General features: G+C 51.1%; 1 protein-coding gene across 1 annotated transcript in view; it reads left to right on the top strand.

Moving 5' to 3' along the window:
* The first annotated feature begins 12,718 nt into the window (after positions 1-12,718).
* Positions 12,719-16,100, top strand: part of SAPCD2 (suppressor APC domain containing 2) — a 57,137-nt gene continuing 53,755 nt past the window's right edge. The window contains exon 1 of the mRNA XM_082262843.1: positions 12,719-13,184. Within this exon, the coding sequence (XP_082118969.1) occupies positions 12,722-13,184 (463 nt within the window). The 5' untranslated portion in view covers positions 12,719-12,721. The remainder of the gene's footprint in view (positions 13,185-16,100) is intronic.

The raw sequence follows: 16,100 nt of genomic DNA, 5'->3' as shown, positions 1-16,100 counted from the left end.
ATCCACCAGCTCCATGATGTCGTCATGGAGGAGTGGAAGAGGACTTCAGTGGCGACCTGTGAAGCTCTGGTAAATGAGAGTAAGAAGGTCCTCACTCGACTCTATGGCCTTGGAGGACCGGAGCAACGTCCTACATCGCTTCATAGCAACTGATTTAAAGGGCCCATTTTTTTTTTTCCAAGATGAAAAAAATGACTTTTTTAGTGTAGATGTGAGATCTGAGGTCTTTTTGACACCAGATCTCACATTAAGACGGTCCAGACATGCTTATTTCTATTACAAGGGATGTTTACATTCCTTGTAATCGGTATAAAAGTGATTAAAAAAAAATAAATAAATAAAAATGTAAAAATAAAAAAACGTGAGGACACCCCTAAGTGCCGGTTCACACTAGGTCGCTCCGACTTAGGGGGCGACCTGTGAAGTCGTGTGCAACGCGACTTGTACGGACTTCATATAATGAATGTCTATGCAAGTCGCCTCCAGGTCGCCCCGAAGTAGTACAGGACCATTTTTCTAAGTCGGAGCGACTTGTATCGCTCCTATTAGAACAGGTCCTGTACTACTCAATGGACCCGACAGTGCGCGACTTGGCAGGCTGACCAAGTCGCCTGGCAAGTCGTAATAGTGGTAACCGGCACTAAGTGAAAATGTCCAAATTGGGCACAATTAGCCATTTTCTCTCCCCGGTGTTAAATGATTCAGTGTTACAAGGTCTCAGATGTGAATGAGGAGCAGGTGTGTTAAATTTGGTGTTATCACTCTCACTCTCTCATACTGGCCACTGAAAGTTCAACATGGTAACTTCTTAACACAACCTCTATTTAAATACGTTGCTTTAGTAAAGGGTAACATCTTATTCACAAGAGATTTCCAGTACTCTATCGATGGCGCCTCAGCCTTCCTCCAATGCAGGAGAATGGCCTTGCGCGCATAGAACAAAGTGACTGACAACAAGTCAGGCCAGCAACCTCTCCAGGTCAGAAGCCTGCAGGGCCACTAACCTGCCTCCAAATTGAGAGTGGAAGGCGTGCCGCAACTGCAGGTAACGGAAAAAAATACCTGTTATGAAGTTGAAATTCGGATTTCAATTCAGCAAATGTGAGCAGCCGCCCTCCCCCCACAATATATTTAATCTGTTTAACACCCTGTCCTGCCCACACTTCGGGGTCAGGTACAGTGGCAAAGTGAGGGAGATTCGGATTAAACCAAAGCAGTGCAGCAGGAGAGAGTCCGCCTCCCTCCGGCTGCATAAGGAGTTGAACCTGATCCCACGCCTTTATCGTGACTTTCATGGTATTTGTGAGCAGAGCACATCCCAGAGGTCCCCTAAAGAGAAGATGATGTAGTCCCTCATATGAGCCCACCAACGCCGCTTCCAGCCCATTGGCCGCGTCTCCATCCTTCCTAAGGAGCCATCTACGGGCATAGACCATCTGACCTGCCAAAAAGTATTTGTGGAGGTCGTGGAGCGCCAGTCCTCCCTGACCCAAGGGTTCCTGCAGGACCCGGATTCCCAATCTGGGATGTGCCGAGGACCATAGGAAAGAACTAAACAGCCCCTCTATCATCTTGAAGTATGATCAAGGGACCCACACTGGTGATACCCATTGGAAATACAAAATAACAGGTAGCAGTTTCATTTTGATGAGGTTGATCCGATTAATGATAAGGGGAGATGTTTCCAGGCGTCCAACCTCCTCTTAAATGCAGGTATCAGAGGATGCAGGTTCAAGGCCAGGAAATCTAGATCCCTCACAGAGATGACCACCCTCAAGTATGTGATTCGATCCACCCAAGGAATAGGGGTATTAGAGTACGCCAATGCCGTGGCTTCACTATCAATGGGTAGAATACTAGACTTTCCCCAATTAACCTTAAGGCCTGAGTACTTAGAGAAGGTAGTTAGAATTTCAAAAACTGCCTGCAAGAAAGGGCCTGGATCCTGCGAAAATAATAAAAGATCATCAGCATATAATGCTGTGCACTCCTTTATACCCCACACTGCCAGGGCCTTAACAACCTGAGACTTACGCAAAGCAATTGTGATTGGCTCCACAACTAAAGCGAACAAGAAGGGCAAAAGCAGACACCCGTCTGGTCCCCCTCCCAATGACAAACGGTTCAGAGAGCCCAAGTCCTATCTTCAGGGACGCTCTGGGGCACCTATAAAGCAAAGATATCCACGCCATGAAACGGGGACCGAAGCCCATATGACCAAGAACCACAGCCCCAGTCCACCAAGTCAAAGGCTTTTTCCATGTCGAGAGAGACAACCACTCTAGCCCCCGAGCCCTCATGTGCTATTTGCAGGTGAGTGAACAACCTTCTAAAATTTGTGTCAGTTGGTTTTCCCGGAATAAACCCAGTCTGGTCAATATCTATCAACGAGGAAACCACCCGTGAGAGTCTAGTAGCCAAAACCTTAGTAAGAATTTTTAGATCCATGTTGAGCAGGGCGATCGGCCTATAGGACGTACATTCTAACGAGTCTTTGCCTGGCTTAGGCAGCAGAATGACATGAGCTTCCAATAAGGAGTCTGGCAGGACATTCTGTTCAAGACAATGTTTGTAAACGGGGCCCCAAGGTTCCAATGTGGGTCCGGTACCATTCAGCTGGGAAGCCGTTCGGTCCCGGAGATTTATGGGTGGGAAAAGATTGTATGGCCAGTTCAATCTCCTCAATGGTGAAGTCCCTGTCCAGAATTTTAACGTCACTCTCCGGGAGAGTGGGGATGGGCAGATCCGCTAACATGCTCTGTAACTTAGAGGCATTGTACGTGGGGATAGGGGTGTACAGAGATTTGTAGAAAGCAAGAAATGTGTTTTGCACATACTACCCACTATGTAATGCATCTAAGACTCTAATAAACCCCCTTTAAGCCACGCCCAATATTTAGCACAATTAAAGCCATGGCCACACTTTGCCGCAGCACGCTATGTGTGCCGCTTTTCTGCCTGGGGCTCACTTTTTATCTTGCACACAAGCCTACTGATTTCATGATACGCCGCTGGTAGTAGGTGTCCCTGTGTGCAGTGTGTATGGGAGGTAGGTGGCCCTGTATGCAGTGTGTATGGGAGGTAGGTGGTCCTGTATGCAGTGTGTATGGGAGGTAGGTGGCCCTGTATGCAGTGTGTATGGGAGGTAGGTGTCTCTGTATGCAGTGTATATGGGAGGTAGGTGTCCCTGTATGCAGTGTATATGGGAGGTAGATGTCTCTGTATGCAGTGGGTTTGGCAGGTAGGTGTCTCTGTATGCAGTGTGTATGGGAGGTAGAGGTCTCTGTATGCAGTGTGTAGGGGAGGTAGGTGTCTCATTATAGTGTGTAGGGGAGGTAGGTGGCCCTGTATGCAGTGTGTATGGGAGGTAGGTGTCTCTGTATGCAGTGTGTATGGGTGGTAGGGGTCTCTGTATGTATGCAGTGTGTATGGGAGGTAGGTGTCTCTGTATGCAGTGTGTATGGGAGGTATGTGTCCCTGTATGCAGTGTGTATGGGAGGTAGAGGTCTCTGTATGCAGTGTGTAGGGGAGGTAGGTGTCCCATTATAGTGTGTAGGGGAGGTAGGTGGCCCTGTATGCAGTGTGTATGGGAGGTAGGTGTCTCTGTATGCAGTGTGTATGGGTGGTAGGGGTCTCTGTATGTATGCAGTGTGTATGGGAGGTAGGTGTCTCTGTATGCAGTGTGTATGGAAGGTAGGTGTCTCTGTATGCAGTGTGTATAGGAGGTAGGTGTCTCTGTATGCAGTGTGTAGGGGAGGTAGGTGGCCCTGTATGCAGTGTGTATGGAAGGTAGGTGGCCCTGTATGCAGTGTGTATGGGTGGTAGGTGTCCCTGTATGCAGTGTGTAGGGGAGGTAGGTGTCTCTGTATGCAGTGTGTAGGGGAGGTAGGTGGCCCTGTATGCAGTGTGTAGGGGAGGTAGGTGGCCCTGTATGCAGTGTGTAGGGGAGGTAGGTGGCCCTGTATGCAGTGTGTAGGGGAGGTAGGTGGCCCTGTATGCAGTGTGTATGGGAGGTAGGTGTCTATGTATGCAGTGTGTATGGGAGGTAGATGTCCCCGTATGCAGTGTGTAGGGGAGGTAGGTGGCCCTGTATGCAGTGTGTATGGGAGGTAGGTGGCCCTGTATGCAGTGTGTATGGGAGGTAGGTGGCCCTGTATGCAGTGTGTAGGGGTGGTAGGTGGCCCTGTATGCAGTGTGTAGGGGAGGTAGGTGGCCCTGTATGCAGTGTGTAGGGGAGGTAGGTGGCCCTGTATGCAGTGTGTATGGGAGGTAGGTGTCCCTGTATGCAGTGTGTAGGGGAGGTAGGTGTCCCTGTATGCAGTGTGTAGGGGAGGTAGGTGTCTATGTATGCAGTGTGTAGGGGAGGTAGGTGTCTCTGTATGCAGTGTGTAGGGGAGGTAGGTGGCCCTGTATGCAGTGTGTAGGGGAGGTAGGTGGCCCTGTATGCAGTGTGTAGGGGAGGTAGGTGTCTCTGTATGCAGTGTGTATGGGAGGGAGGTGTCCCTGTATGCAGTGTGTATGGGAGGTAGGTGGCCCTGTATGCAGTGTGTAGGGGAGGTAGGTGTCCCTGTATGCAGTGTGTATGGTGGGAGGTAGGTGTCTATGTATGCAGTGTGTAGGGGAGGTAGGTGTCTCAGTATGCAGTGTGTATGGGAGGTAGGTGTCCCTGTATGCAGTGTGTAGGGGAGGTAGGTGTCTCTGTATGCAGTGTGTAGGGGAGGTAGGTGGCCCTGTATGCAGTGTGTAGGGGAGGTAGGTGTCCCTGTATGCAGTGTGTATGGGAGGTAGGTGGCCCTGTATGCAGTGTGTAGGGGAGGTAGGTGGCCCTGTATGCAGTGTGTAGGGGAGGTAGGTGGCCCTGTATGCAGTGTGTAGGGGAGGTAGGTGTCCCTGTATGCAGTGTGTATGGGAGGTAGGTGGCCCTGTATGCAGTGTGTATGGGAGATATGTGTATGTATGCAGTGTGTAGGGGAGGTAGGTGTCCCTGTATGCAGTGTGTAGGGGAGGTAGGTGTCTCTGTATGCAGTGTGTAGGGGAGGTAGGTGTTCCTGTATGCAGTGTGTATGGGAGGTAGGTGTCCCTGTATGCAGTGTGTAGGGGAGGAAGGTGTCCCTGTATGCAGTGTGTAGGGGAGGTAGGTGTCCCTGTATGCAGTGTGTAGGGGAGGTAGGTGTCCCTCCCTGTATGCAGTGTGTAGGGGAGGTAGGTGTCCCTGTATGCAGTGTGTAGGGGAGGTAGGTGGCCCTGTATGCAGTGTGTAGGGGAGGTAGGTGGCCCTGTATGCAGTGTGTATGGGAGGTAGGTGGCCCTGTATGCAGTGTGTAGGGGAGGTAGGTGGCCCTGTATGCAGTGTGTATGGGAGGTAGGTGTCCCTGTATGCAGTGTGTATGGGAGGTAGGTGGCCCTGTATGCAGTGTGTATGGGAGATATGTGTATGTATGCAGTGTGTATGTGAGGTAGGTGTCCCTGTATGCAGTGTGTAGGGGAGGTAGGTGTCCCTCCCTGTATGCAGTGTGTAGGGGAGGTAGGTGTCCCTGTATGCAGTGTGTAGGGGAGGTAGGTGGCCCTGTATGCAGTGTGTAGGGGAGGTAGGTGGCCCTGTATGCAGTGTGTATGGGAGGTAGGTGTCCCTGTATGCAGTGTGTAGGGGAGGTAGGTGTCCCTGTATGCAGTGTGTAGGGGAGGTAGGTGGCCCTGTATGCAGTGTGTATGGGAGGTAGGTGGCCCTGTATGCAGTGTGTAGGGGAGGTAGGTAGGTGTCCCTGTATGCAGTGTGTATGGGAGGTAGGTGTCCCTGTATGCAGTGTGTAGGGGAGGTAGGTGTCTCTGTATGCAGTGTGTATGGGAGGTAGGTGGCCCTGTATGCAGTGTGTAGGGGAGGTAGGTAGGTGTCCCTGTATGCAGTGTGTATGGGAGGTAGGTGGCCCTGTATGCAGTGTGTATGGGAGGTAGGTGTCCCTGTATGCAGTGTGTATGGGAGGTAGGTGGCCCTGTATGCAGTGTGTATGGGAGATATGTGTATGTATGCAGTGTGTATGTGAGGTAGGTGTCCCTGTATGCAGTGTGTAGGGGAGGTAGGTGTCCCTGTATGCAGTGTGTAGGGGAGGTAGGTGTCCCTCCCTGTATGCAGTGTGTATGTGAGGTAGGTGTCCCTGTATGCAGTGTGTAGGGGAGGTAGGTGTCCCTCCCTGTATGCAGTGTGTAGGGGAGGTAGGTGTCCCTGTATGCAGTGTGTAGGGGAGGTAGGTGGCCCTGTATGCAGTGTGTATGGGAGGTAGGTGTCCCTGTATGCAGTGTGTAGGGGAGGTAGGTGTCCCTGTATGCAGTGTGTATGGGAGGTAGGTGTCCCTGTATGCAGTGTGTAGGGGAGGTAGGTGTCTCTGTATGCAGTGTGTATGGGAGGTAGGTGTCCCTGTATGCAGTGTGTATGGGAGGTAGGTGGCCCTGTATGCAGTGTGTAGGGGAGGTAGGTAGGTGTCCCTGTATGCAGTGTGTATGGGAGGTAGGTGGCCCTGTATGCAGTGTGTATGGGAGGTAGGTGTCCCTGTATGCAGTGTGTATGGGAGGTAGGTGGCCCTGTATGCAGTGTGTATGGGAGATATGTGTATGTATGCAGTGTGTATGTGAGGTAGGTGTCCCTGTATGCAGTGTGTAGGGGAGGTAGGTGTCCCTGTATGCAGTGTGTAGGGGAGGTAGGTGTCCCTCCCTGTATGCAGTGTGTATGTGAGGTAGGTGTCCCTGTATGCAGTGTGTAGGGGAGGTAGGTGTCCCTCCCTGTATGCAGTGTGTAGGGGAGGTAGGTGTCCCTGTATGCAGTGTGTAGGGGAGGTAGGTGGCCCTGTATGCAGTGTGTATGGGAGGTAGGTGTCCCTGTATGCAGTGTGTAGGGGAGGTAGGTGTCCCTGTATGCAGTGTGTAGGGGAGGTAGGTGGCCCTGTATGCAGTGTGTATGGGAGGTAGGTGGCCCTGTATGCAGTGTGTAGGGGAGGTAGGTAGGTGTCCCTGTATGCAGTGTGTATGGGAGGTAGGTGTCCCTGTATGCAGTGTGTAGGGGAGGTAGGTGTCTCTGTATGCAGTGTGTATGGGAGGTAGGTGTCCCTGTATGCAGTGTGTATGGGAGGTAGGTGGCCCTGTATGCAGTGTGTAGGGGAGGTAGGTAGGTGTCCCTGTATGCAGTGTGTATGGGAGGTAGGTGGCCCTGTATGCAGTGTGTATGGGAGGTAGGTGTCCCTGTATGCAGTGTGTATGGGAGGTAGGTGGCCCTGTATGCAGTGTGTATGGGAGATATGTGTATGTATGCAGTGTGTATGTGAGGTAGGTGTCCCTGTATGCAGTGTGTAGGGGAGGTAGGTGTCCCTGTATGCAGTGTGTAGGGGAGGTAGGTGTCCCTCCCTGTATGCAGTGTGTATGTGAGGTAGGTGTCCCTGTATGCAGTGTGTAGGGGAGGTAGGTGTCCCTCCCTGTATGCAGTGTGTAGGGGAGGTAGGTGGCCCTGTATACAGTGTGTAGGGGAGGTAGGTGGCCCTGTATGCAGTGTGTAGGGGAGGTAGGTGGCCCTGTATGCAGTGTGTATGGGAGGTAGGTGTCCCTGTATGCAGTGTGTAGGGGAGGTAGGTGTCCCTGTATGAAGTGTGTAGGGGAGGTAGGTGGCCCTGTATGCAGTGTGTATGGGAGGTAGGTGGCCCTGTATGCAGTGTGTAGGGGAGGTAGGTAGGTGTCCCTGTATGCAGTGTGTATGGGAGGTAGGTGTCCCTGTATGCAGTGTGTATGTGAGGTAGGTGTCCCTGTATGCAGTGTGTAGGGGAGGTAGGTGTCCCTGTATGCAGTGTGTAGGGGAGGTAGGTGTCCCTCCCTGTATGCAGTGTGTAGGGGAGGTAGGTGTCCCTCCCTGTATGCAGTGTGTAGGGGAGGTAGGTGTCCCTGTATGAAGTGTGTAGGGGAGGTAGGTGGCCCTGTATGCAGTGTGTATGGGAGGTAGGTGGCCCTGTATGCAGTGTGTAGGGGAGGTAGGTAGGTGTCCCTGTATGCAGTGTGTATGGGAGGTAGGTGTCCCTGTATGCAGTGTGTATGTGAGGTAGGTGTCCCTGTATGCAGTGTGTAGGGGAGGTAGGTGTCCCTGTATGCAGTGTGTAGGGGAGGTAGGTGTCTCTGTATGCAGTGTGTATGGGAGGGAGGTGTCCCTGTATGCAGTGTGTATGGGAGGTAGGTGGCCCTGTATGCAGTGTGTAGGGGAGGTAGGTGTCCCTGTATGCAGTGTGTATGGTGGGAGGTAGGTGTCTATGTATGCAGTGTGTAGGGGAGGTAGGTGTCTCAGTATGCAGTGTGTATGGGAGGTAGGTGTCCCTGTATGCAGTGTGTAGGGGAGGTAGGTGTCTCTGTATGCAGTGTGTAGGGGAGGTAGGTGGCCCTGTATGCAGTGTGTAGGGGAGGTAGGTGTCCCTGTATGCAGTGTGTATGGGAGGTAGGTGGCCCTGTATGCAGTGTGTAGGGGAGGTAGGTGGCCCTGTATGCAGTGTGTAGGGGAGGTAGGTGGCCCTGTATGCAGTGTGTAGGGGAGGTAGGTGTCCCTGTATGCAGTGTGTATGGGAGGTAGGTGGCCCTGTATGCAGTGTGTATGGGAGATATGTGTATGTATGCAGTGTGTAGGGGAGGTAGGTGTCCCTGTATGCAGTGTGTAGGGGAGGTAGGTGTCTCTGTATGCAGTGTGTAGGGGAGGTAGGTGTTCCTGTATGCAGTGTGTATGGGAGGTAGGTGTCCCTGTATGCAGTGTGTAGGGGAGGAAGGTGTCCCTGTATGCAGTGTGTAGGGGTGGTAGGTGGCCCTGTATGCAGTGTGTATGGGAGGTAGGTGGCCCTGTATGCAGTGTGTAGGGGAGGTAGGTAGGTGTCCCTGTATGCAGTGTGTATGGGAGGTAGGTGTCCCTGTATGCAGTGTGTAGGGGAGGTAGGTGTCTCTGTATGCAGTGTGTATGGGAGGTAGGTGTCCCTGTATGCAGTGTGTATGGGAGGTAGGTGGCCCTGTATGCAGTGTGTAGGGGAGGTAGGTAGGTGTCCCTGTATGCAGTGTGTATGGGAGGTAGGTGGCCCTGTATGCAGTGTGTATGGGAGGTAGGTGTCCCTGTATGCAGTGTGTATGGGAGGTAGGTGGCCCTGTATGCAGTGTGTATGGGAGATATGTGTATGTATGCAGTGTGTATGTGAGGTAGGTGTCCCTGTATGCAGTGTGTAGGGGAGGTAGGTGTCCCTGTATGCAGTGTGTAGGGGAGGTAGGTGTCCCTCCCTGTATGCAGTGTGTATGTGAGGTAGGTGTCCCTGTATGCAGTGTGTAGGGGAGGTAGGTGTCCCTCCCTGTATGCAGTGTGTAGGGGAGGTAGGTGGCCCTGTATACAGTGTGTAGGGGAGGTAGGTGGCCCTGTATGCAGTGTGTAGGGGAGGTAGGTGGCCCTGTATGCAGTGTGTATGGGAGGTAGGTGTCCCTGTATGCAGTGTGTAGGGGAGGTAGGTGTCCCTGTATGAAGTGTGTAGGGGAGGTAGGTGGCCCTGTATGCAGTGTGTATGGGAGGTAGGTGGCCCTGTATGCAGTGTGTAGGGGAGGTAGGTAGGTGTCCCTGTATGCAGTGTGTATGGGAGGTAGGTGTCCCTGTATGCAGTGTGTATGTGAGGTAGGTGTCCCTGTATGCAGTGTGTAGGGGAGGTAGGTGTCCCTGTATGCAGTGTGTAGGGGAGGTAGGTGTCCCTCCCTGTATGCAGTGTGTAGGGGAGGTAGGTGTCCCTCCCTGTATGCAGTGTGTAGGGGAGGTAGGTGTCCCTGTATGCAGTGTGTAGGGGAGGTAGGTGTCCCTGTATGCAGTGTGTAGGGGAGGTAGGTGTCCCTGTATGCAGTGTGTAGGGGAGGTAGGTGTCCCTGTATGCAGTGTGTAGGGGAGGTAGGTGGCCCTGTATGCAGTGTGTATGGGAGGTAGGTGGCCCTGTATGCAGTGTGTAGGGGAGGTAGGTAGGTGTCCCTGTATGCAGTGTGTATGGGAGGTAGGTGGCCCTGTATGCAGTGTGTATGGGAGGTAGGTGGCCCTGTATGCAGTGTGTATGGGAGGTAGGTGGCCCTGTATGCAGTGTGTATGGGAGGTAGGTGGCCCTGTATGCAGTGTGTAGGGGAGGTAGGTGTCTCTGTATGCAGTGTGTATGGGAGGTAGGTGTCCCTGTATGCAGTGTGTATGGGAGGTAGGTGTCCCTGTATGCAGTGTGTATGGGAGGTAGGTGTGCCCTGTATGCAGTGTGTAGGGGAGGTAGGTGTCCCTGTATGCAGTGTGTAGGGGAGGTAGGTGGCCCTGTATGCAGTGTGTAGGGGAGGTAGGTAGGTGTCCCTGTATGCAGTGTGTAGGGGAGGTAGGTGGCCCTGTATGCAGTGTGTAGGGGAGGTAGGTGGCCCTGTATGCAGTGTGTAGGGGAGGTAGGTGTCCCTGTATGCAGTGTGTATGGGAGGTAGGTGGCCCTGTATGCAGTGTGTATGGGAGATATGTGTATGTATGCAGTGTGTAGGGGAGGTAGGTGTCCCTGTATGCAGTGTGTAGGGGAGGTAGGTGTCTCTGTATGCAGTGTGTAGGGGAGGTAGGTGTTCCTGTATGCAGTGTGTATGGGAGGTAGGTGTCCCTGTATGCAGTGTGTAGGGGAGGAAGGTGTCCCTGTATGCAGTGTGTAGGGGTGGTAGGTGGCCCTGTATGCAGTGTGTATGGGAGGTAGGTGGCCCTGTATGCAGTGTGTAGGGGAGGTAGGTAGGTGTCCCTGTATGCAGTGTGTATGGGAGGTAGGTGTCCCTGTATGCAGTGTGTAGGGGAGGTAGGTGTCTCTGTATGCAGTGTGTATGGGAGGTAGGTGTCCCTGTATGCAGTGTGTATGGGAGGTAGGTGGCCCTGTATGCAGTGTGTAGGGGAGGTAGGTAGGTGTCCCTGTATGCAGTGTGTATGGGAGGTAGGTGGCCCTGTATGCAGTGTGTATGGGAGGTAGGTGTCCCTGTATGCAGTGTGTATGGGAGGTAGGTGGCCCTGTATGCAGTGTGTATGGGAGATATGTGTATGTATGCAGTGTGTATGTGAGGTAGGTGTCCCTGTATGCAGTGTGTAGGGGAGGTAGGTGTCCCTGTATGCAGTGTGTAGGGGAGGTAGGTGTCCCTCCCTGTATGCAGTGTGTATGTGAGGTAGGTGTCCCTGTATGCAGTGTGTAGGGGAGGTAGGTGTCCCTCCCTGTATGCAGTGTGTAGGGGAGGTAGGTGGCCCTGTATACAGTGTGTAGGGGAGGTAGGTGGCCCTGTATGCAGTGTGTAGGGGAGGTAGGTGGCCCTGTATGCAGTGTGTATGGGAGGTAGGTGTCCCTGTATGCAGTGTGTAGGGGAGGTAGGTGTCCCTGTATGAAGTGTGTAGGGGAGGTAGGTGGCCCTGTATGCAGTGTGTATGGGAGGTAGGTGGCCCTGTATGCAGTGTGTAGGGGAGGTAGGTAGGTGTCCCTGTATGCAGTGTGTATGGGAGGTAGGTGTCCCTGTATGCAGTGTGTATGTGAGGTAGGTGTCCCTGTATGCAGTGTGTAGGGGAGGTAGGTGTCCCTGTATGCAGTGTGTAGGGGAGGTAGGTGTCCCTCCCTGTATGCAGTGTGTAGGGGAGGTAGGTGTCCCTCCCTGTATGCAGTGTGTAGGGGAGGTAGGTGTCCCTGTATGCAGTGTGTAGGGGAGGTAGGTGTCCCTGTATGCAGTGTGTAGGGGAGGTAGGTGTCCCTGTATGCAGTGTGTAGGGGAGGTAGGTGGCCCTGTATGCAGTGTGTATGGGAGGTAGGTGGCCCTGTATGCAGTGTGTAGGGGAGGTAGGTAGGTGTCCCTGTATGCAGTGTGTATGGGAGGTAGGTGGCCCTGTATGCAGTGTGTATGGGAGGTAGGTGGCCCTGTATGCAGTGTGTATGGGAGGTAGGTGGCCCTGTATGCAGTGTGTATGGGAGGTAGGTGGCCCTGTATGCAGTGTGTAGGGGAGGTAGGTGTCTCTGTATGCAGTGTGTATGGGAGGTAGGTGTCCCTGTATGCAGTGTGTATGGGAGGTAGGTGTCCCTGTATGCAGTGTGTATGGGAGGTAGGTGTGCCCTGTATGCAGTGTGTAGGGGAGGTAGGTGTCCCTGTATGCAGTGTGTAGGGGAGGTAGGTGGCCCTGTATGCAGTGTGTAGGGGAGGTAGGTAGGTGTCCCTGTATGCAGTGTGTAGGGGAGGTAGGTGTCCCTGTATGCAGTGTGTAGGGGAGGTAGGTGTCTCTGTATGCAGTGTGTATGGGAGGTAGGTGTCCCTGTATGCAGTGTGTATGGGAGGTAGGTGGCCCTGTATGCAGTGTGTATGGTGGAAGAGAGGTGTCCCTGTATGCAGTGTGTATGGGAGGGAGGTGTCTCAGTATGCAGTGTGTATGGTGGGAGGTAGGTGTCTATGTATGCAGTATGTATGTATGGTGGGAGGTGGGTCTGTCCTAGGCCGGTAGGTCACAGTGTCACAGTGTCACACCTCCCAGCGCTCCTCTCTCTCCCTCTTTCTCTCTCTCCTGTGTTCTAAAATCAAACTGAAAGTCTTGTGCGTGCGGGCCAATGAGCGGCGAGGAGAGGTGAGTTGCGGCCAATGAGCGGCGTTGTGTAGTTGGAGCGGATGACGTCAGACGGGGTCCTGTGTGCTGAGTGTAGCAGAGTGTGGTCGGGGATCGGTGTGGATGGAGGCGGCCGGCAGCACGCAGGGATTACCCCGAGCCTTCCTGCTTAGTCTCCGGACTCTCTTCGATATTCTGGACGATGAGCGCCGGGGCTTCGTGCACATCCATGAGATCGAAACCCGCTGGAGGGGGGCGGACACCCGGGAGCTGCCCCCCGGGGTGCTGCAGTGCCTGAGGAAGGTGGCGCCCCCCAATGGTTACCTGACCTTCGATCGCTTTGTTTTGGGGCTCCGCTCTTCAATGCTAAACTCCCAGAACAGAGAGAACTGCCAGATGGGGGCCCCCCGGGTCCCAGCTAAAGGTCCCGGCAAAGTGGGGTATCCCTGCAAACCTCAGCCTCTGGGGGTCCGCTTCATCAATGGCACCAACCCTGGGCGCAGCACCGACAGGGTGCCCACCGACCGCATCCCTACTGGGGGCGATGGACCGGTCTGCCGAGGAGATGGCGAGAGACCCAAACCAGGTACCCCACTTATTTCATCTGGTAATAGGTATGGGGGGGGGGGGGGTGGATTGTTGTAAACCTTTTGGGGTGCTGATTATTGGAGTTGGAAGTGTAGATATTCTTTTTTGACATTTGGGGGTCTGCCAGATCAATGTCATTGACCCCCCGCCACCCCCAACAATGGCTGAGACCCCCGAAACTGGCCTACAGAGCTGGTAGAATCTGAGTGTATGAAGATTGGGGAGCAGAAGGTGGGAAGAGATGATATGAAAGTGAGAAAGTAGGTAACCCGGGCAACCCTAACCTTTGGGGGGGTCCGATACATCTACAGTACTAACTATGCATCAACAGTACTAACTATACATGCATCAACGGTACTAACTATACATACATCGACAGTACTAACTATACATGCATCAACGGTACTAACTATACATACATCGACAGTACTAACTATACATGCATCAACGGTACTAACTATGCATACATCAACAGTACTAACTATGCATACATCAACAGTACTAACTATGCATACATCAACAGTACTAACTATGCATACATCAACAGTACTAACTATGCATACATCAACAGTACTAACTATGCATACATCAACAGTACTAACTATGCATACATCAACAGTACTAACTATGCATGCATCAACAGTACTAACTATACATGCATCAACGGTACTAACTATACATACATCGACAGTACTAACTATACATGCATCAACGGTACTAACTATGCATACATCAACAGTACTAACTATGCATACATCAACAGTACTAACTATGCATACATCAACAGTACTAACTATGCATACATCAACAGTACTAACTATGCATACATCAACAGTACTAACTATGCATACATCAACAGTACTAACTATGCATACATCAACAGTACTAACTATGCATACATCAACAGTACTAACTATGCATACATCAACAGTACTAACTATGCATGCATCAACAGTACTAACTATACATACATCGACAGTACTAACTATACATGCATCAACGGTACTAACTATGCATACATCAACAGTACTAACTATACATGCATCAACGGTACTAACTATGCATGCATCAACAGTACTAACTATGCATGCATCAACAGTACTAACTATACATGCATCAACAGTACTAACTATACATGCAGCAACAGTACTAACTATGCATACATCAACAGTACTAACTATGCATACATCAACAGTACTAACTATACATACATCGACAGTACTAACTATACATGCATCAACGGTACTAACTATGCATACATCAACAGTACTAACTATACATGCATCAACGGTACTAACTATGCATGCATCAACAGTACTAACTATGCATGCATCAACAGTACTAACTATACATGCATCAACAGTACTAACTATACATGCAGCAACAGTACTAACTATGCATACATCAACAGTACTAACTATGCATACATCAACAGTACTAACTATACATGCATCAAGTGTACTAACTATGCATACATCAACAGTACTACTAACTATGGGGTGTAACACCAAAAAGTTCACAATGAAGATCCAGCCTAAGGAACTTGGGATGCCAACCGGGGTTCTAATGTCTTATTGGGTGATGATGATGGTGATGATTTGTAAGTAACTGCAACATTTTTGGTTGGCACTGCAGATAACGTACAAACCCAACATTTGGGGGGTCTGCTACAATATTAGTACCAGAGATCAGGTATTAACTGAGACCCAAGCTAACTTGCGGGGGAGCCTGGGTCTGGGTTCCTCACTTTTGTCATTATCAGGTAGCAAAGAGTAATTGGGGGGGGGGGGGGGTGCGTGAAATACTTAAGTCTGCTGGAATGAAGTGTTTAGTATAACCTCCTTCTTACTGGGAGCAACAATGACCCATCAACAAGTTCCCGAGATGATACTGTCTGCAGTCTGGCCCTAAGGTAATGGTAGATTAGGAAAAGGAGGTGCTCTGCTGGTGGCATTTATGGGTATCAGAGGCTGCTGAAGATTTTGGTGCAGAAGGTGAAAAAAAACATCAGATCAATGGTTTCTATCAATCAATGGTTTCTATCAATCAATGGTTTCTATCAATCAATGGTTTCAAAGTGGCTGCAAAATGTTTGGGTGACAAAGTACACAATCCAGGCAAACCCAACCTTTGAGGGGGTCCAATAAATTAATAGTACAAACCAGCAAGTGTAGCACCAAAAAGTTCTTAACTCCAATCCAGGTAACTTGGGGGTACAGTCAGTCCAGACTTATGTCATTATAGTGTGGTTGGAGTAGGGAAAGGGAGGGGGGGGGGGTGAAAAGACCTCAATCTGCTGGAATGGATTATTAGGTTTAACATTTTACCGGGAGCAGCATTTTGAAGTGGAAGAGTAGATATGAAATCCCGATTGTTGGGGGTTGTGCTACATCAATGGCAATGATCCATCAACAAGATCCTGGTATGATTCTGCCTTCAGTCTGGATCTAGAGAGAACCGTGGATTGGCTAAGAGAGGCATTTGTGGTAAATGGCACGAAGAGGCTGAAGAATGTTTTAGGGCAGAAGATGAGAAAGTAATAAAACTGCTGGAAGTGATGACCTGAAAGTGACTGCAACATTTTTGGGTGAGAAAGTAGAAAAAGCATGCAAACCCAACCTTTGTGGGGTCCACTACATTAACAGTACCAACGACAAGGTGTAAAGTAAAACCTACCCAGCTTAGATCCAGACTAGGTAACTTGGGTGGGGGTCAGTCTGGATTTCCCACTTATGTCTTTTTCAGGTAGTAGATGGTACAATAAAGGGTATGATGGGATGGGTGCAAAAAGGCATCAGTCAGCTGGAGTTGTTTATTGTAATAACATTTTACTGGGTGTAACATTTTGGAGTGGAAGAGTAGATCTCAAATACCAATCCTGACCTTTTGGGTTGCACTACATCAAAGTCAATGG

Source organism: Pelophylax lessonae, assembly GCF_965119305.1.
Source record: "Pelophylax lessonae genome assembly, chromosome: 7".
Lineage (NCBI taxonomy): Eukaryota > Metazoa > Chordata > Amphibia > Anura > Ranidae > Pelophylax > Pelophylax lessonae.
Note: the sequence above shows the minus strand (reverse complement) of the source record. Positions and strands in the feature narration are given on the sequence as shown.